The sequence below is a fragment of the Procambarus clarkii genome, chromosome 24 (assembly GCF_040958095.1).
Source record: "Procambarus clarkii isolate CNS0578487 chromosome 24, FALCON_Pclarkii_2.0, whole genome shotgun sequence".
Lineage (NCBI taxonomy): Eukaryota > Metazoa > Arthropoda > Malacostraca > Decapoda > Cambaridae > Procambarus > Procambarus clarkii.
The window spans coordinates 12,070,145-12,092,676 of record NC_091173.1 but is presented as its reverse complement, the minus strand read 5'-3'; the positions used below and the strand labels follow the sequence as shown (position 1 = coordinate 12,092,676).

Here is a 22,532-nt window from a genome sequence, read left to right as displayed (position 1 = left end):
GTATGTACTTTTCTTTAATAAAATATTATTATTTATTATAGGTACACATCAGGAAGCACAAGTCACGGTAACGCCGGGTACACAAACAATGGATAAAGACTTGGAAACTTGGGTGCCGGAATGAACCATAGGGATATTGTAGTTTTATAAATGTGTATGTTAAAAAATAGAGGGACTAAAAAGTGATATGGTGGAGGTAGACGATACACTTTAAAATGTAAGTAACTGCCAAATGAAGTTCGAAAACCTGTATACTCGTGACGAGTAGATTGAATGTTGAGAAGCAGGACCAAAGAGCTGAAGCTCGACCGCCTCATAGCTGAGACTACAGCAAGGAGAATTTATGCCAGTTTCTGGTAATAGCTCGTCTTGTAACATCGGTCGATGTCGTTGTAGAATGATTAGGTTGTGGGCAGGAATTGGAGTACCAAACGTCCACTGCTTTTTCTTAGTTTTATTATAAATATATATATATATCTTCTATCTTCTACACGGGCCACGAACTAGCTTGTAGTGTGTGTAAGGGAGCGCGTGTAGACGCTCTGATGCCCGGGGTGTGTCTGAGGTCTGTGGTCTGCAGCAGAGTAGATTGCATTCAAATCTGCTGACACGTTGTTGATACTTATTAAGTTGTTTAGCTTAAGAGGGTATTAGGTCACCCTATGTGTATGTCCATGGGCGACTAACTGGCGTCCAACAGTCTAAGGCTGTTTTTTTTTTAAATTTTATACAAGTTTTCTTAACTTTTATTATGCATAGACTTGGGTAGTTGAAGCTAAGAGTTGTTGTTGTTGTTTAACATTCGCTACTTGGAACAAAAAGTTCCAAGCAGCACGGGCTATGTTGAGCCCGTAGTGGACTAAAAGAAGCACAGAGACATGAGGATAGTTTCAGTGTTAAGAGTGCAACGCGCTCGGGATGTCTGTCTGTCTGGCCTGAATCTACTTAAAGCTTAACGGAATCAGTCATTGTGATGTATATGCTGAGTTAGTAAAGGGGCCTCGTAGCCTGGTGGATAGCGCGCAGGACTCGTAATTCTGTGGCGCGGGTTCAATTCCCGCACGAGGCAGAAACAAATGGGCAAAGTTTCTTTCACCCTGAATGCCCCTGTTACCTAGCAGTAAATAGGTACCTGGGTGTTAGTCAGCTGTCACGGGCTGCTTCCTGGGGGTGGAGGCCTGGTCGAGGACCGGGCCGCGGGAACACTAAAGCCCCGAAATAATCTCAAGATAACCTCAAGATGCTGCTCTACTTTCCAAAGAGTTCAATATGAGGACCTTGGAGGGTTCAATAATTGTAGTGTGTTTACTCTCCGTACATTTTTAATAAATATTCTCTGCACATTATGCAGGCCAGAAATGTGGCCTATAAATAGAGCAACTGGCAGGTGTCTTCCCCGCCCCCCCCACATCCCTAGTGTCTCGATGTTGTCATTTTGGTATTTGTTTGTTAAAAGTTAATTATCCAGACTATATAATTTGATGGTTTACACTTTACGTCTAAAGATAAAGGTCTCTCTACACTATCACTGGCTATACGTCGTGACGTAGATGAGGTTGTGGTCAGGGTAACGCCTATGTGAACCACCTTCCTATTGGTTCACCATTATCTGCGTAGATAATAGTCGTGGTGTTTGTTTTATTTACTAGTTGTAATTTTTTTTCTGGACAATCTTGTCACTTTTAAGGTCACTCGTATGTTGAGGATTATTTTTGTCATCAGGAGGTTTGCCACATAAATATTAATTAAAACTCGCCATGCAAGACCAGTGGAGTTGGATTTATGAGGCTTTCCGGGTGGTGTTTAGTTTCGTCAGCTGGTCTTGATAGTCTTTGGAAAATGATGATTTAATTCATATACAGTACTATAATTAGTTACATTTTGTTTTAATTATTTTTGTTGGTACTTTCTAGATATTTGTGATAAACGGCTCATTGTTGAGTGAAATTTTCATATATTGACTGGCCCTCCGCCCTCTAACCTGCTTTATCGGTCACATCTGGAAAGTTTGTAGCTGTGTGTTCGTATTCCACTGTTATTGTGGTCTTTAATGTGTGTGTCCACGAAGGGTGAACCACGGCAGGCAGGGTGCAACCCGTTCTCGCACTTTCTTAGTCAATATTGACTTATTAAATACGTGCATATGTGACATACTAAACACACTAGTTTACCTTGAAAAGCTTCATAGAAAACATCGACCTTACCTAACCTTCTTAGTATGTTAAGATAAGCATCTTATTGCTTCGTAATTACAATTATTACTTAACCTATACCTATAATAAGTTAATAACCTATTAATAATAGGTTATATAGCTAATAACCTATACCTATAATAAGTTAAGTAATTGTAATTACGAAGCAATAAGATGCTTATCTTAATTAACATACTAAGAAGGTTAGGTAAGATCGGTGTTTGATATGAAGCTTTTCAAGGTAAACTAGTATGTCACATATGCACGTATTTAATAAGTCAATATTGACTATACGAAAGTACGAGAACGGGTTGCAGGGTGGAGGGGAGACAGTCGCCCAGGAAGTCCTACCCAAGCACTAGTGCTTGCTGGGTTGGTTTTTACGGCAATGAGGACGTCATTTTTTTTTTAGGGGAGGGGGGGGGGGGTGTTGGCGAGTTTCCATTGCGAGATGATCTTGGCGAGGGGTGCCATATGACAATAAGATGAACTCCTAAACGCAACCTACTGTATCTGCCCAAAACGCTATGCGTGCTAGTTAGTGGCTCTACAAGAATGTAAACACACCAATGCTATGTACTCTCATAAACCCAATGTGTCTTCTTGTATATATATATAAATAAATAAATAAATAAGCAAACAATCTAGGAGCTCCACCAATCAGACTACAACCACCCACCAGGGTGTGGAATATGGTAGAGTTCTTAGAAAACAAGGTTATGAAGGCGGTGGTGTTATCACAGTAGTGGATGTGAAACTTGGTGCACAACGTCGATTATTTTGCGACGTACTGAGTTTGCCAGGGCAGGCTGCCAGTCGAGTTGAATATTAGGAGGGCTGTTGCTTGGAGGGGCCTGCGGGCCGCTCCAAGCAAACAGCCTGTTGGACCAAGCTCTCTCAAACGTCAAGCTGGGCTTGGAGTAGAACAACTCCCAGAACCCCATCAAGCAGGTATTATTAAGACAGTTATCTCACTTAGTCTGAGAGGTGGAGCCTTACCGTTTGTGATAATCGGTGATCGTCTGAGCAAAGCAGTGGAACCAGACGTTCATTAGTTTTAGATGAATAACTTCTGTCGTAAGTATGCAACAGTCTCGAGAATTGTCAGTGAGGTAAGCTGATTTAATGGAATAATAATTATATTTTGTTTGCCCAATTGGTAAAATGTGTGCCGTGTGATTATTCCTGTTTTCCTCGACCTTATAAAGATTTTACAGTATGACCACTGCATAATATTTTCTTGGGGGGGGGGAATGTGGGTCTTTGGTGATTGTTGCATTTGCAAGGTGCAGCCTGTGAGTGTGCACTTTGGTATGGTGCACATAACCTATGACAGTGTTATGCTGCTTAATATTTCTGAGGTGCTCTACGGCCCTCATGAGTGTTGCAACTAGCATGTTTAGCGAGTTAAATTACTGGCGTCTAACTGAACCACCATCTTGGTAATTAGAAGCGGAAACAGTCACACTATATTTAGTAAACTGGACAGTTTTTACTTTCGGAGATAGGCTTTTGAGCATCACTTAAAAGGCATGGGAACATATATTGCTCGCACCACAGTATTCATGTATGTGTACACAACAGTAGACGCAAATGGAAATTCACATGTTGAATATTGTGACATATCCAGAAATACTTAAGTTACAGAGTGAAGTAAAAGAACAAGCCTAACTGTCAAACACGCACGCACGCGGATCGTATCAGCAAGCAGCCCTTCCGTGAGTCTGCTTTAGACGTTTTAATTATAATTTCCACACCTTTACTCTTCCTGTGCACCTGTGGCCGCTTCCTCATCCATCTCAGACTCCATCCCACCCCATAAACCGCTTACTTTGTGTGTCGGAGCGAGCGAGGGAGGGGGTCCTATTGTGGGAGGGAGGGAGGGGTGCTTGTTGTGGAAGGGGTGGGAGGGGTGTTGGGTTACTTACTGTTATGGAGTGGGGGTGTGGGGGTGAGATGATCCAACCCGACCCGTTATGGTGGCCTTGGTGTGTCCGGCTGAGTTGATTGGCGGGTTCCCCCCCCCCCCCCCCCCACTCCTGGTTGACACACATGCGCGCGCACCTATTCCCTTCCAGATTGAATATCACATAATTTGCCCACTAGATGTGCTTTGCCAAGGAATAGCAGATTGAGCCCATTGAGGGCTATTGGGTAATTAGTTCAGCAGTGTTGTAATTTGCTTATAGCTGAGCAAATATTTGTTCAGCTAGAGTCCTTTTTTGTGCCGACTGTTAGTGTGTTCCACTGGATGGGCGCGTGACTGGCATGTGCATTGGACTTTCAATAAGCTAACTAGGCTAAGCTATATAACTGTAAATACTATTGATTTATATGGCAACTTTGTAACTAGTTGATCACTTGCTTAACTAAACGAACACTGGATTGGGATTCGGTGTCCTAGTTTGTGTACTGATTGTCTGTAACCTTTCTACCACGGCTCGCAGGATGGGTAGGGCAGTGGGGCGCATAATGAATGAATTGACCCATGATAGGCGTTTAAGCTTAAATGCTTGCCTGCATTTTTTTGCAGCTGACTGGAGCCCCAGCCTTCAGAGGAATGGAGGGGTGGGGGGGGAGGGGAGATGGTAGTGAGGAAAGTGTAGGAGTGGCGCTGGTGTGGCAGTCACTCCACAAAATTTTGTATATACACACAAGATTGTGTGTACCCTGCACGGTCCCCGCTTGATGTGCTTGTACAGAGTCAAGCACTAATTCTTGAGGTGCACCTCGTTCTCCAGCGTCTGTAATGTGTGTGCTGCGACGGGGGATTGCTCAATTTGAGACGACCAACTGTTGTTAGAGAGAGTACACACGAGGCTAACCATAGCCCGTGCTACTTGCCCCGCTCCTGTGCCAGGTAAGTCCACTACGGGCTCACCATAGCCCGTGCTGATTGGGACTTGTGTTCCGAGTAGCTGAATCTAAAACATGTTGTTAGAACAATATAGTGCGCGTCTGCATAACAAGGAGCATGTTCATCTGTTACCAGTGTGGGGCGTGTCGCCTCGTGATGCCCCGACGGGAAAGACCGTCGTGTGTGGGGGGGTCGTGACCCGACTCGTGAGCCATATTAATGCCAAGAGATTTTCATAGATACAAAACCAGCACACTGTAGCAGTAGTATTCCAGAGCAAAGTGGGAGGAAGCTTAACCGGACGCGCCATAAAGGAAGGCGGGATTTCCTAAAAGATGAAAGATTTTACGGTAATCGAAATGTCAGTTCTCAAAATATTTACGTGACAAAGAACACCAGTAATGTCAAATCCCTGCAGCCTCGTCCCCCTCCCCCCCCCACTTGATGTGTTCTTACCCCTGGAAGGGGCATACATGAGACGGTAGATGTTGCTATCGTAACTCGTAATATATTCCATATTTCTAACCGTCACCTGTACTTCTCCGTCATGTTTACTTCCCCCTCTCGGAAAAAAAACTTTTGGGTAAGGTGTGAGATCCAGCCCTCAGGTCATATGCTACTGGGTGCCCAGGAGCAGAGTTCTATAGTACTGCTGTAACAGTTTTGTCTCCTCCGGTTTGGCTATTCAGGATGCCTAGGATAAATTGTTACTTGTATTCGTACGGTGCCGGTAACCTTATTCCCAGTGGGTGGCTTCCACTACCCTTACGGTACCACATTAAAATGTATTTATCATGCAAGCTTTGTTTACTTCGTGATGGGAGGTAGTGGGAGCGTAAACATTTAACCTGTCACAGTGGGTGAGGATTAATTCCCAGCACGGTACACCGTCGAGACTGTGCATAGTAGAGTGGATCGTCTTGCCACACTCTTGACGTCTTTATTGCTGAAGCACGTGTGCCTCGTCTTGTTTGTGCTGTGTGGCTGAGCTCACCCCGACGCGGGACGTGTCTTCAACCCCCGACTCCAGAGACCTGGGGTCAGATTCACGAAGCAGTTACGCAAGCACTTATGAACCTGTCCATTTTTTCTCAATCTTTGGCGGCTTTGTTTACAATTATTAAACGGTTAATGAGCTCCGAAGCACCAGGAGGCTGTTTATAACAATAACAACAGTTGATTGGGAGGTTTTCATGCTTGTAAACTGTTTAATAAATGTAACCAAAGCCGTCAAAGATTGAGGAAATTTGTACGCGTTCGTAAGTACTTGCGTAACTGCTTCGTGAATCTGGCCCCCGGATGTGCCTGGTGCTAGGGTTCGATCCCTGCAAGTGTTATATTGTACTCGCCTGTGTGCGTGCGTGCGTACTTTAGTGTAAATGTATGTGTGCGCGCATGCACGCATCAGTGTCACTATCTGGAAATTTCATGTGGTCGATACTAGTGGACTTGCAACCCTCCCTTGGATGAAACGTTGAGGTGGGGAGTGGGTGGGTGTTGATCTGTATGGAGCTGGGTTGGGTATGGCTTGTCAACTGGCGAGAGGTTGAGTTGGACGGGACGTAGACAGGTCTACAGGGCAGGTATTGCAGGTACTTTATATATTAGAACTTTATATGCTGCCAACCTTTTTTAGAATTGGTCTATGCACTTCAACAATATGGCAGTTAAATGGTCGAAAGATCAAAAGGCGAACAATTGATGATTCTGCTCAAGAGTGAGGGACTACCGGTGAGAAGACTTGAGTACACAACAGATTTGAACAGCAGGAGCCTTGAGTAGTGGAGGTAAAAGGAATAGAACTTCTACGAGGGAGGATAAGGACTTTAGGATCGAAACTCTTCAGAACCAAAGAGGATAACAAACTTTTTGGAAGAGCACTCTAAAGTCTCTGAGATAAGATGTTTAGAGGGCATGTCAGCCGTGGCTGATAGCCAGGATATGCATATGATATGCATATGCAGGAATGAAGTTGTAGACAGCCTAAGTGTTTTTGAATTAGAGCACGTTAGAAGAAGTATGAAGCTAGTGTAATGGCAAAACCTGTATTTTACTAGAGCTGAATGCCACTAAATTGAGAGTACCACAGGAAGTGTTTGGAGATAGTCGGGACAGGCAGCCTGTGTATATATATGTTAGGCTTATATCAAGGTCTCTTTAAATCCTTATCCTGACCCCTTTCAAGGGCTATAAGAGTCGTAATGGTTTGGCACTTTCTCCTGATAGTTCCCTTCTCTTTCCTACCCCCACCAGATCAAACTACTGCCCCCCCTCCCCCCAGGATGCATCCCCACAACAGTTGACCAACTCCCGGGTACCTATTTACTGCTAAGTAAACAGACATCAGTTAAGAGGAAACGTGTCTCAGCCATTTCTGCCCCGTCTGGGATTCAGACCAGGAGTTCAAGATTGCAAATAGAGAACGAACGCAAATGAGACTTGGGACTTCCTATCAAGACTTCCCAAGACTTCCTTCCTAGACTTGGAAGGCTGGCAGGAAGGCTGCGAGGGAAGGACTCAGAGCTGAAGCTTAAGAGGTAGGAGGAGAACAATCGCAAGCAGGCGCAGCTTGAGTAGCTATGTTGACCAGACCACACACTACAAATTGAAGGGATGACGACGTTTCGGTCCGTCCTGGACCATTCTCAAGTCGATTCATTCTCAATCGACTTGAGAATGGTCCAGGACGGACCGAAACGTCGTCGTCCCTTCAATTTCTAGTGTGTGGTCTGGTCAACATACTTCAGCCACGTTATTGTGACTCATCGCCTGCATTGAGTAGCTATGGTTAGTGTTATTGGCGAGGGAAGAGCAGTTCTGAGAGAACACATCCTGATACTAGTGTTAAATTGTGTTGCTGCTGCTGTTGTGAGAGCGTTGTTGCTATTGGCGCCCAGGTTATTTTGTAGTGCTGTCGTGTAAGGTGCGAGCAGAGTCGCGTATGATTGGTTAATCGGCTAATATGTTGATGGGTTAAGATGGTGGAGGAGTGTTGTGAGCGTAGGATGAAGGTTGTGGTGTGCAAGGGGGTTCTGTGGGAGTTTGATGGGCCGGTTAGTGGTCTTGTGTTTGGGTGAATTAATGTCGAGGGTAAACTAGTGTATAGCAACTGCTTGGTGGCGTTTGCCTTGGTAAGAACATTTGTCACCGCTGGCTTGTCCCCCTTGACACCACCGCTGGGTTGGCCCCCTTGTGACCCCCCCCCCCCTCCCTGCTGCTGCGCCAGTAGGTGCCCAAAAGTGTTAATACAGTAAATTAAAGTACCTATGGTTTAGGATTTACACAAATTAATGATGAACAGACTCCCTTAACCACTGATGCTAACGTCACATTAGCCATAGGCAAAGTGTAAGGGAATATTTCTAGATTAGGGTGAGGCCAAACCTCGTTTAAATAAATCTGGTCGTAGTGTTCTTCCAAGTGTTGCAAATGTGACTAAAACTTAGTCGACCATTGCTCTTGTCCAGACCCCCTCCCCCCCCCCCCCCGTTCTCCAACTTCTCCCGAGTACCCCCTCCACAGTGAACCAGATTTTCTTTATCCATCTTTCCCTACTCTTTCTCCCTCCCTCCCTCTCCCAGTGATGCCAGTGCCTCCCTCCCTCCGCGCCCTCCCCTGCATGCCGCCTATCGCGTGGGTTTGCAAGACCTTGCATGCAGACGTTTTGGGGTTGAATGATGTGATGGGCGCTGTAGATCAGGAAGCCAAGGGGGGAGTTGCACTGTAAGTATTGATCGTTCTCGTCCTGGTTGCAATGTGGTGCTGGGGGAGAGGAGGATGGGGGGGTTACAGCACCATGGCGTGGGTCGTCTAACTCCTCTGTGGTCTTCATGGTAGCCAGGGAAGATGTAACATTTCAGTTGGGTAGCGGTTAGCTACTTTTGGAATCCTTTGTTATTAAGGCTGTCGATAGAGCTCCTGACTCCTGCTCATGGGGCGGCGGTTCGAGACGCCTAGTGCCCAAGTGCTGTTGTGTGTCGTGTTGTTATCCACGGAAGTGTGATTGAATAATATATATAATACATAAATTATACATAATATAATTTATATTATTCAATGTGTGTAATGAATGCATGCTTGGGAGACAGATTACCATAAATATTTAAAAATAAATTACATTTTAGATTTTTATTAAATCAGATATGTAGACCCCCCAAAATTAAGTAATGTGGACTAAAGTCGCTTGCTGGATCCCTCCGGGATTAGGAGCCCCCGAAGCTTAAGCTTTATTAGTTACGCAGCAGCTCTGCCCCGGCCTGGGACGGTGTCGTGAGCTGGTGTTGATTATCACTACCACGTCAAGAGTTGAAAGCCCTAGAGAGTTGTATTTTTAACCTTGCGCGTGACTTGTTAACATTTGTCTTTGTTGCAGCTTTTCCTTGAAGGCACCATTGCTATGATAATTGTATTCCTTGGAAATTAACTTAAATGACCGGAGTTCTCGGTGTAGATGAAATCGGGATGTCAGTTTGGCAGAGGTTTGGCGACCGGGGCGAGGCTAGGCTAGTGCGTCAGGGCTACCTCTTGCCCGCCTGACCTGCCGGAGTGATTGCTCCTGTCCACCTTGTGGCCCGGATATAATAACCCCTACTCACGGTTGCTTTGCCGTCCATTTGGTCACCACTTGGTCCGGGAGACATCTCCCGTCACGCAGGGTGCAGTTGCGCCTCCACAGATCTCCAGTATCATCTTTTGATACTGGTAATGGCTCGAAAGGGCCACCACTTACGGGCTATTCATGCCCGTGCCACCTCTTGGGTGGCTTAATCTTCATCAATCAATCGACTCTTCAGGACACACACTTGGTCCGGGAGACATCTCCCGTCACGCTGGGCGCAGTCGCACCTCCACAGATCTCCAGTATCAGCTCTTGATACTGGTGATGGCTCAAAAGGGCCACCACTTACCAGTTCATGCCCGTGCCACCTATTGAGTGGCTTCATCTTCATCTTAACACATTCACAAGGGAGACATCTCCCATCATGCAGGGTGCATTCGTACCTCCACAGATCTCCAGTATCAGCTCTTGATACTGGTAATGGCTTAAAAAGGCCACCACTTACGGGCTATTCATGCCCGTGCCACCTTTTGGGTGGCTTAATCTTCATCATCATCGTTGCTTTGCGCACGGGAGACATCTCCCGTCACGCAGGGTGCAGTCGCACCCCCACAGATCTCCAGTATCAGCTATTGATACTGGTAATGGCTCAAAAGGGCCACCACTTACGGGCTATTCATGCCCGTGCCACCTTTTGGGTGGTTTAATCTTCATCATCGTTGCTTTGCGGACCCACAGGCTAACCATAGCCTTCTTGCCCCGCTCCTGTGCCAGGTAAGTTACGGGCTCACCATAGCCCGTGCTACTTGGAACTTGTTCCCAGTAGCTGAATCTATAACAACAACAACAACAGGTTGCTTTGCGTCTTACGGGCTATTCATGCCCGTGCCACCTCTTGGGTGGCTTAATCTTTATCAATCAATCGTTGCTTTGCAACTCTGGTTTCCCTTCAAAACGCACGCTGGTTACTTTGGGACGAGCTCACCATAGCCCGTGTTACTTGCCCCGCTCCTGTGCCAGGTAAGTCCACTACGGGCTCACCATAGCCCGTGCTACTTGGCACATATGTTCCGAGCAGCTGATTCTAAAAAACAGGTAGCTTTAGCCCAGGGCCCAAGAGACGCTTCAAGGTGTTATACGACCATAGATCACATTCACTCCAAACACTTACCGTGAGCTACCTCATCCCTTTGTGTGTATTTTACCTCAATAAAATGAACAAATCCACAAGAGCCGTGACGAGGATTCGAACCTGCGTCCGAGAGCATCCCAGACGCTGCCATGGTCAAAAGGCGTTGAAACCGAAGTTCTACTGAACTTGCCTCAATAAACCTCATAAAATAAATGTTACCTCAATAAACTTGTTTCAATTCTACCACCTACGGGCTACTCGTGCCCGTGCCACCTCTCGTGGTGATTGATTGATGAAGATTAAGCCACCCAAGAGGTGGCACGGGCATGAATAGCCCGTAATCTCGTGGTGGCTTTAATCTCTATCAATCAATCACGGGTTTCTTTCATCATCTCCCCGACAATCACTGAAGGCTAAAGAACGGTGGGCTGGATGTTGCGGCTAGTGTTGCCACCAGCATGTGCAGTGGATATGTGGTAATGGTAACGAGAGGCTTCGAGGTAACGGCGGGCCCTCGTCATTATTGTCTTCCTGACTCATAATTATTGCCTCGTCCATTGCTAAACCTTGCAAATATGGATGTTTAGTGCAACCCTTCCTCCTGGAACTATTGCACTACCAATATATAATAGTGGTGCCCCGTAAGCCACTATTCTTACTATTGTAAGAATATAATAGTAATTCTTTGTACTCTTCATTTTACGGAGTCTGGAAAAAATAAAGTAAAACCCAAAGTTCAATATTACCTAGGCCTATAATAGCACATGTATGGACTATATTAGGTCTCGGATAGCGTGTATTAGGCTGGTTAGGTTTTATTAGCAACATGAAAACTTTATTGGTTTGTCCAAATTCAGTACTACAAAAGTGTACTTTCTGGTGGTTCATCACGACATACTCATACTTTCGACCTCATCCTCACTGTTAGTACTTTCATTCTAGGAGGATGGGCTGGTTTAATTAGGTAACTTAAGTTACTACCTATGGTCAACGCGAGGAGCTTTACGCTTACGAAATTAAATTATTTAATAGGAAGTGAACAGAATGATAGTTTCATTTAAATACTGAGACTAGGAATAACAACACAGTCGGTGAAAGATGCAAGAAGCAAATCGTGTACATAAAAGAATGTGTATATAGCGTGTTGGTATTACCGAGTGTGATGAGGTAAGTGTGTGTGTGTGTGTGTGTGTGTGTGTGTGTGTGTGTGTGTGTGTGTGTGTGTGTGTGTGTGTGCGTGCGCAACATTGCAGCGGTGAATGAGGTTTCTTCAATGTGGCTCATGGGTTCACAGCTTCACATTGATGACTGACGGCCTTCATCAATTATTGGGCGAGTTGGCTAGACGAAATGTCAGACCGGTTCCCCATCCCCCCTTTTCCTTCCCTCCCTGCTTTGACCTCACACTACCCTTCCCTCTCGCTATCTTGGCCGGCCGGCCGACTGGCCTTTATTGCTCCCACGGTATCTTGGCCGGCCCGCACTTACCCCTCCCTAGCTGCCATACTTGTTCCCGTTGGCTAAATTTTTTAGGCAGTGGAAACGAACAAGCCGTTTCCAAACAATACACATTGCAAAAAGAAACCCCGAGCCCATTATCCTTGACAAGTGCTATCCAACACACTGACGTAGGTAGAATAATGGGACTAAAGATTAATAAACAGGAATAAAAACTAACGCAAATGAGTACACAACACAGTCATGGGCAAACTTAAGATGATTTCGTGATCTTGTCACGAATACGCAGCTTACTTTCGTACAAGGCTTCATCTACTACAGTAACAGTACGTACCTTAAATAGGAGCAAAAACCGCAATAAAACGCAAAACAAGGGACTAGGAAGAGCATCAAAACTCCGGCTATCATAGGACCGAAGACTTTAGGAACTCCACGAAGCCCTGAACATACAACCACCGCCACAACTACAACAGCAAGCGACCAGGTGTGGCACACGATCACAATGTTAGAAGACCCTAGTGTTGTATTTGGAGTGGATTTATTTTTGTGTGTGAGAGGGATATATTATGTTTAAATTTATCTTAGCATGTATGAATAAAGTATATAAACTGTAAACAATGCAGTGCACCAATTATACTCAACTTGTGAAGAGAATATATTTATGATCATGCAATCATATAATGTAAATATTTTAAAATAGGTTTTGTCTAGCTAGTATGCTGAAATACCTTGAGCATACTAGCATTTGCTAGATCCTAACATTGTGAGAATGGTTTGTTGTTTTAAGCTTAACAGTGTCATTGTGTTAGTCACAGCGTCGCTAAATGTTTACTTCGGTAAGTAAGTACTTAGTAAGGTGCGTTAAACCCGTTCTCTAGCCTATTACGTCGCATTTTTCACGGAAGCCTAAACAAAAAGTCTGTTCAAACTATCATTTCGCCTAGTGCTTCTGTTCACCTAGCAGTTTTTAGGTACCCAGGAGTTAAAACGTTGTTGTGGGGGTTGGATCCTGGGGGATGATTAGAAGTTCGACCTTAGCGAATACAAGGCCAAAAGTGTGTACACGCAGGCTTACTGCCCCAACAAAACTTATTAAAAATTATCGATGCTTTCAATGTATCGACCTAGATAGGTTAGGCCAGTATGTTTGCTTTAGTTCATACATTTCTGGGTAAAATTGCAAAACTGTTGCAATTTTTATGGAGTGGTAGAGAGAACGGGCTGTGGGGGTGGGGGTAGTGACCTCTGGGCGGAGGTGGAGGTGAAGTTGGTCACGACTCTCCTCCGCCCGGCATTCCTCCATTCTCCGCCACCATGTGACCTTGTGATGTAACAAACAAATCCACTTGTATTATATAGTAATGTTTATTTTATTGTGCTATGCACGGTTCAGGATCGATCACGGTAGGTGATCTCGGCAGATATACCCTCGAGTTCTGCCGAATTTACCATTTGAATGTTGTCCTTTGTTGGTTTATAGATTACCCTGTTCAATGCGACTAGTGCGATTCGTAGCATGATTTTGAAGCTTAAAACGCTTTTAAAGGATCTCTATAGAAACCTGGCAGCGTATTCCACTGGTGGTAGGCTTCAGAGCCGAGTGTTGGGATTAGGTAATATTATGTATAATATTGTTCGCAAACCAACCACACACTCGCTCGCGCCACCGCTGAGCTGTAAGTAGTGGTGTAGGAAGGGACTGTTGCAACAGCGTGCCTAGCCCCACGCCATTGTTGGGGGGACGGACCCTGGCAATTCCTCGCGTCTTATCCAAGCATAGTTTATCATGCCTGACCCCAGAATAACCATCAAAGGAAACGCTCGGCACAACACGGCGGCGCTACGAGCATAAATGATACTGGGTTGGCCATGTTGGGGTGGCGTAATTAGATGCACATTAGAAAGGTTTTACGGTTGTAAAGAGTAAATGTAAGAGGTTGCACATTACTAGAAACAGAATTTTGTAGCCATTATTCGGAAAAAATGTCTTCGCCTGATGGGTGATTGCGAGTTTGGATGATGGTAATTAAATGCTGGTAGTAGTAACCTGTATTGAGTATAGATTGTCGTGCTTAAAGATTTACAAATTAGAATATCGAGAGAAGAGGTGAACGGATACCAGTATCTTGACAGGTATAGGTACCGCATTATTACCAGATATTGTCACTGATAATATAAAAGACCGATACTGAGATACTGATACTCAATCTGTTTATATGTTAAACTAAAGACATAAGCTTCTCGTTATCTCGCGGCTTGTAGACATACAGTCGATAATTATATTAATTATTGCGGCACAAGTATTACTGTGGACTGATGAATTAGACTATTTTAAATGGACGCTAGTTTGCCTAACTACCCAGTCTTGGAGTGGTTCGGGACAAAATGCCTTACATTCCCACCATGTTGAGTTTGAAACTTTGAAGAGCACTCGTGGTCCTATCGAAAGGAACTGGATACCTCCCTATCAAGTACAAAATATTAAAAAGTGAAGACGACGACGTTTCGGTCCGTCCTGGACCATTCTCAAGGTCCAGGTCCATTCTCAAGTCACAGTCTTGAGAATGGTCCAGGACGGACCGAAATGTCGTCGTCCCTTCACTTTCTAGTGTGCGGTTTGGTCAACATATTTCAACCACGTTATTGTGACTCCTCGTCTGCACAAAATGTTAACACATTTGAGATATCCTACTTTAAATGGATATCTATGTAAATATATATCCCGTATATATTTATAGGGAATATACTTAAAGACTGAGAGGCGAGACCAAAGAACTGGAGCTCAACCCCGACAAGCACACGTCGAGCAACAGTGAATGGTGGCAAGAATGTGTGGAAAATATTGTGCTTGCGCCAAGTATGGGTCGGAAAGGGAGATTGAATAGATCAGGAATGGTGTTTAGGGAGGTGAGGGTTAGAATTAGCTGTCAAGACTTTTCCCAACAATTTAAATTTATTTTTAATAATTCTGTATTCATATCTTGGACAATATTATCTGTCGATCAAATGCTTCATAGTATCACACAATTGCATTAGCCACGATTACTTGTTAAAAGTTCGAATATTAATTTGGGATATTAATAGGGTATTAAAAGTATCAACACAACACGAAACAATGGGTACAAATTGGATAAGTTTAGATTTAGGAAAGACTTGGCTAAATACTGGTTCGATAACAGGGTTGTTGATTTGTGGAACCAATTACCGCGTAACGTGCTGGAGGTGGGGTCCCTCGATTGTTTCAAACGTGGGTTGGACATGTATATGAGTGGGATTGGGTGGTTATATATAGGAGCTGCCTCGTATGGGCCAATAGGCCTTCTGCAGTTACCTTTGTTCTTATGTTCTTAAGTTAAACTTTGGCGACATTGTATGAGAGCACTAATATAATGGTGTATATTGTTGTGGCAGGAACGCGGTGTTGGTCGCCATAGGAAATACGGGTATTCTGTGGCGTGCTGTGCCAGTCCAATAACTGTGGGCGTGGAGAGGATGCCAGGTGACGAGCGTGGGTCTCCCTCATCCCTCACTGACTTTGACTCGGCACTAGGGGGCAGCACCGCCTCCCCGGACTCCACAAGGAAGACACATAGGTGAGAACCCTCATCAGTAACCTTGTTCAGCTAAATAAGGGTGTGTGCACACCCTTATTTGTGTGAAGGGTTAGAGTTTACGTTTAATTTTGTTTTCTTTGTATTTCAAGTAATTATTATTTTTCAATTTAATTTTTATTGCAATTTGAGATCTGACATTATTAAAGGATGATCTTGCATGCTAAAGTCAAATCAGTACTACCCAGTTTTATTTTGTATTACTTTTTAAATTATATCGGTGAACAATTTTTAAATATTTATTCAATTTTCAATTAAAACCTTTATTCATCAGTGTTTGTGCATTTATAGTAGTTAGTTTACACAGTTTCAGTACATTTGAAAGTCATTATAATAGCATTACATGTAATCGTTATTATGTAATCATTAATATGTACCATGTAATTTAGAAGCTACGTTTGTAAATAATTTAATAAAACACATTACAGTTGTGGCTGGAGTGAACGATGTTCACTCCAGCCACATCTAATGGAAACTAACGAAGATTTTAGGATTTAAGCACATTAATGGTATTTTAAGATTTAATTTTGGGCGATTGTTCCTAAAATCCTTAATAATACTTCTCCATATATAGCTTTAAATAAACATTTGAATGACTTTTATTCAGTTAATGTACGAGGTTTTCATTGCAAGATAATACAACGTGTATGGCTTCTTAAAATAGTTAAAAATTTAAATATTTATACTTTGCTGTGCTATGCAAATCAGAAATTGAACAAATTACAAAACAATTTAGATCATGGTTTTTAAGGTACTGGGGAGTAGTTGTATCAAAATAATTGCATCTAACTGGATGGTTTTTCATACATGATAGTTGATAGTTTATACTGTACCTCATACTATTTTTAACTGGCAAATTTAACATGAACTTAAATATTTTAAAGTTACCTGGAATGAAGCAAGTACAGGTAAAGTAGTTACAAAATGATCTTACGGCAGTTGGTTTGAAGTCTTTAATAATTTTACACTATAAGTTGTCCAGGCTACATTTCTTGCCTCACAATTTGAGTGCTCGGTGTTGGGATATTATATTTTGTATCTTCAGCTACTTGCCATAAATAATGGCAGTGTTTAATGGGGATACTTTGTGGCATTTCAATATCTGTACAGTAATTTGCTTCTTATCAGACCTTAATATCTTGATAAGAATGTGTTTAGAGGGTTGTAGATACTAAAGTCTTGATTTCTTTTCTTTTAAAGTTATTAATTGTGTAATTTTTTCAGTGGTTGTTCGAGTATGAGTGATCGCGAGGAAGAAAACTTTGAGTGCTACGGTGAAGCTGATGATATCGAGTGCGACTCTGACTCTGCCAGAATGGGGTGAGCTTAGTTTTAGTGTAGTTAATTTATTATCCACCCCATACCCATCATGTGGGGAAGAGTGGAAATGGTTCCAGAGGCACATAATAAGCTCAGGGACTGAACCCCAAAATCCATTTAGCCATTCAAGTTAGTCATGATGAGCTAGTTCCTCAGTTTAAATTTTTTTTTACAGTAATGCAACAAAATGTATAAGTCTTGAACACTCGATATAATCCTAATAGTTATACTTGTTTAATGTATAATATAAGCAATTTGAATCTGATATTTAAAAAAATAAAATTACCCATTTTAATTTTTTTTAAATTGGGTTTGAGAGTAGAGAGATTTGACGTTTTACATTCTTGTAAAGCCATTATCACGCATAGCGTTTTTGGGCAGATCCTTAATCTAACAATTTTAAGAAGGTAATTTCTAGCAAAATTAAGAAATTTTAATTACAGGTACATTAATGCACTTGGAATGTGTGATGATGTACTAATGAGCTGTTTATTTGAATTTTTAAAAGGTAAACGGTTTTGAATAGACTAAACCTTGATATTAATTGCCATTTTCTTATTACAGCAACATTGTGTTAGCAACCAGGACAGGCAGTCGATAATATTGTGACAGCCTATTAATGTATATACAGTACTTGAACAATGATGTTTTATCCCATGGCAGTGATGATCTGGATGGCAGCATCAGAAGTCCCCCACATTCTCTACCCCCTAGTAATTTTAGCCGCAGAAATTCTTGGGTCAGAAGATCTTTACGTGGCTCCCCATCCAGGTATTGATTCCGGTGAAGTTTTTCAAGTGGTGGCAGCACAAAGCTTGCTTGTTTTGGTAGTTGCAGCAAGCATGTCTCCGGATCATGTTCTTCTGTTTCTTGGCATAGTTTGTGGAGAGCAGAATTATGATATTGCTATTTTCAGAACATTAATTTGAATAGTAGTAAATATTTAATTACTATCTAAAGTTGGGGGTGGAATATTGAGTATAAGTGCTGTATGCTGTTTATAGTTGCATTATAATTCTGTTCATCTGGTTTGCATTTTTTCTAACTTAAATAGGAATAAGTTTACAAGGCTAAAGTTCTGTTTTTTTTAGCTGATCATAAGAGAATAGTCACAGTACAGTTTATCTGCTTAAAATTTTATGTTCCATTTTATAATGTAATCTTGCTCTAGATATTTCATAACTGTGGAATGAATACGAATGTTAGAATAAGAATAATTAAAATTTATGGTGTAATAATATTCAAACAGTTCCCAAGAGGAATTAAATTTGTTAATGGAAAGCGGGTTAAAAAAATAACTACCTTGATATTCTTCTTGAATTTATTCAGCATTTTAAACTAATGAAACTTCTTAAAACACTGCTATTCAGTTTACGACTAGATAAATATTACAGTGTACAGTATTTCATACTAACGTCTTCTCGTGTAGCGCACTGTTCTGCATCCTTGGCTTACAATTGAAGGATCCGAGTTCAATCCGTGAGCAGGACAGTAAGAGTTTTTAACATTTCCTTTCAACTGGTGCCCTGTTAACCAGCAGTAAAACAGATATTCAGGAGTTGGGCAACTGTTGTGGGGCTGCATTCTGGGAAAGACCAGTAGTTGGCCAAGCGGGAGACCTTGATAAGCCAAAGTAGGGACTTAATGTTCCTAACACCAGGAATAATAATTAATGATAATACAGTACTACAGTACTGTAATAATAATAAAATAATAATAAAATAATAATAATAATAATAATAATAATAATAATGATATTACAGAGTAAACACACTAATGTGATGTCAATGAGAAAATCCATTGGCCTAGTTTGACTGGGGTGTATGTGTGGGAACACCATCGCATAGGTTCGAACCCTCATCACAGATCCCAAGATTTTTTTCAATATTATTATTATTAATGCAGCTCAGAATTGTCATGAGAGAGAGAGAATGAGAATGGAAGATGGAGATATAAAAGTTGTAAACTATGGAAACTAGCACAATTCAAGTGAATGGGGTAAAGTGTGTAGCGGAGCAAGATTTACATAGTAAAATTAGCTACAGTACATGATCTGGTTTGCGAGTTAATATCATTTAAAAATTTTGGAACTTTGCCTTGTGCACTTTTACCTGCTACTGACACTTCTAATTTTAAAGTTTTATTTCAGCTTGCAGCGAGTCGTTTCTTAGAGCACTCGATTTGCTTTCTATTTTAATTTGCCATAAAATAAATAACTTTTATTTTGACCTTTGCATGTGAAGGTGTGTGTCTGTGTGTGTAGTTAGGCCTAGCATATTTTCTTGGCATGCATTATCTTCTTAATGGAAATCTGTTTCGTGTTTCTTTCACTGTCTTAAGTTCTATGCATAGTACATCAGATCTTAGTACTATGTATGTCGAGCAGTTAATATAATATTACAAGTCTTGTTTAGAAATTAATCGAGGCTTACGTTTTCTAAAAATGCATTCTCGTTAGGTCATGAACCTTGATGAATTGGCAGATTTGTGATTTTTTGTGGTACATGTATATGGTACAGTACATTATTATCAATGTACAGTACAGTTGATGCAAACTTACGATGAAAAGGTTTATAAAAGTTGATAAGTTACAGTATGTGAAACATTTGAGAAAGTTCTCAACTCGGTTACCTTGGTACTGTGACAAGTTTTTGACAATAATACTGATAATATATGTTAATATTAATAGCTGGATTAGAGTAATTCAAGAAAATAGTTTGAAAGTTATGATATTTTTGTTCATAACACTTGTGTTTTAGACCCTGTTATTCTAAAAAGCCTGTTAATCTATTAAAAAAAATTTCACTTGCCAAATCTACAATTTTTTGTTAATTATGCTGATTTATCATTGCAACATAAGGAGCACTTTAAAATACATTCAATAGGTTAATAATTTATATAAACTCATGAAGTGGAAATAAAATAAATGAATATAATGGAAAATCAATGTAATGTAGAACGTTGGCACTCAGCAGTGCAGTGGTCAATACACTACTCTTGAACAAATCCACAAGGGCTGTGACGAGGGTTCGAACCTACGTCTGAGAGGATCCTAGACGTGCCTTAATCTTGAAAAGTCAGAGGATCGGGGTTCAAATCTTGGACAGGGTAGGATGACTGAGCACCTTTTTTTCTCGGTGTTAGCCCCAATGTACCCTGCTGTAATTGGTGGCCTGAATGTAACAATTGGTAGTTGTATTTTTGGGAGAACTTGGCAACAAATATCCTGGCCTGAGGCCTAAATCCCAGTATTGTATATCATAATACAGTGTAACGAAGAAAATATTATAAGTGAGAAGATTAAATTAAGCATCAGATCTTCATGTTTTCTCAGATTTTGTTGATACACCAAAATATAATGATACTCCGAAATATAATGATGTAATATGTAATGTTTGGATAGTGTCCAAACATGTTCAAGTAGAGCATGGTAAAATGATGGTGCAGTGGTAGTACATGTGCCCACTCCCAAGTAATTGCATGTGGATTAGAGACTTGGCTAGGGAGGGTTGACTGGGCACCAATCCTCAACTGTTAGCCCCTGTTCAGCAAGCAGTAATAGGGGACCTGGTTGTTAACATGTTGGTGGGTCATACTCCAAGGAAGACTAGTAGAGCAAAGCTTAACATGAGGAAAAGTTTTATGCCTGCCAGCAGGAGTCAGACGTCATCATCTACCAACCTGTGTAGAAAGGAAAAAAAATAAATTCTACCTTCCCAAGTCATTATTTAGGAACACGAGACTTTTTTTCACGCCTTATCGTTATCCCGTCAAATATAGGGAATGATTTTTTCAGTTAATTAAATCGGTGTGGGAAATTAATATCTAAAATTTAACCTTCCTGCTTTGGGTTATGGTCTAACTTTGCTTTGGTTGGAAAGAGTTAATTAAATAGAAAGTGCATAATTAAATCTAAAAATCTTGTAATATTTAAATAAATTTACAAATTTATTTGCAATTGTACTTTTTTCTGAACTATAATGTATTCCTCATACTGGCAAATATTGCAGTGTGGATATTGCCACAATGTAGCCACTATTAGCAGAGCATTCCTGCTGAACAGGAAGTGTTGTGCGAATGGTTGATATGCAAAATAATTTACTTTTGTTACTTTCAAAGTTATACTACATATAATTTGTAATCTAGTTGGAATTTAAAAGGAAAAGTCACTTAAACACTGTACTGTAGTTATATTGAGCTATATTGAGTACAGTTTAATTTTACAATAATGATGCACTTGAATAAGGTGTTTGACCTGCCGTAAGTATTTGCACTGTGGTAGTTGTGTGTGTTGACAGCACTTTTTAATGTAGTTTAATATGGGTGATATTTACAACTCAAATGCTTATTAACATGTAGAGCGTAACAAATTTGCATTAATATATATAAATTGGTGAAATTTGCTGTTCTCAATGATTATGAAAAATTAACACTGCTTTTTTTTCAAAGCTTTGTTTTTTCTAGATAATCCTATGATACAGTAACACTTTTAAAAACTATTTTTGAAATAAAATACTCAAATTTTACAACTACAAATATAGTATTCACACAAAGAATTTTCTTCAGATATCATAGATGATGATGAATACACAGTTTACTAAGGTCTGACTTGTGCATTAATCTCTTAAGTTACACAGAGTTTAAATGGTAAGGTTTGAAGTCTCATGAAGGATCTTGGTACATAGGACTTACATGAGATGAAATCATAAGCATGGGTCAATTTAGTACAGTACTGTAGTTTATTCTAATTGCTGGTGAGAACATTTTCTCTGCCTGGCTTAGTTTCTTAGTTTCAATTACTGTAGTTGGTTTCAAGAAAGAGGATTCTTTTTTTTTGTCCATTTCTTTAATATTTTTTTTTTGTTCAATCAAGCATTATTTCCTTTCAATAGCGCACAGGAGAAAATCATCCCTCCTAGACGTTGGGCTTCCTTCAGACAGTAAGCACTGATATTCTTTTTTTTTTCTTATCTTTGGTGGTGGATTTAACCTCTAATTTCCTGAAACTGTCATTCTTAACATTACAGTAGTTTAATTTCATGTAAGACTAGTGTTTTAAATTAATCAATGCATGTTCTGTATACAATTTTTGATGTAATTTAGTTAGCATTTTCCTAAAATCATTTACAGAACACAAGAAAAATAAATATATGAAACTCTAGCGACTTTGAGATTTGGAAGGTGCTGTTGATCTCGTAAGTTGACTGTGAGGGAGTGTCATTTTGTGTGACTACTGTATTACTATCGATGAAGTAATGGTCCCCACTGTCTCTAAAGTGACGTAATAATGTACAGTAATGTGCTGCTGTTATTTTTATTTACTGTACCTCTTAATGTTATTAAGGTGAACATGGTAATTATGGATTTGGATAAAGCAAATGACTAAGGTAAGAGGGACTCTGGC

At 41.2% G+C, this 22,532-nt stretch overlaps 1 protein-coding gene and 1 long non-coding RNA gene across 7 annotated transcripts in view; both read left to right on the top strand.

Annotated features, from left to right (window-relative positions):
• The window catches only part of LOC123761737 (uncharacterized), a 32,935-nt gene extending 32,197 nt beyond the window's left edge, over positions 1-738 (top strand). The window contains exon 3 of the long non-coding RNA XR_006773257.2: positions 42-738. This is a non-coding gene — a long non-coding RNA (uncharacterized lncRNA). The remainder of the gene's footprint in view (positions 1-41) is intronic.
• The window catches only part of nuf (rab11 family-interacting protein nuf), a 228,118-nt gene that overhangs the window by 132,981 nt on the left and 72,605 nt on the right, over positions 1-22,532 (top strand). For 2 of the 6 annotated variants that reach the window (XM_069330624.1, XM_069330623.1), the window contains exons 4-7: positions 15,609-15,790; positions 17,033-17,128; positions 17,792-17,899; positions 22,021-22,068. In XM_069330624.1, the coding sequence (XP_069186725.1) occupies positions 15,609-15,790; positions 17,033-17,128; positions 17,792-17,899; positions 22,021-22,068 (434 nt within the window). The remainder of the gene's footprint in view (positions 1-15,608; positions 15,791-17,032; positions 17,129-17,791; positions 17,900-22,020; positions 22,069-22,532) is intronic. The other 4 variants (XM_069330626.1, XM_069330625.1, XM_069330628.1 and 1 more) reach the window with 2 other exon arrangements.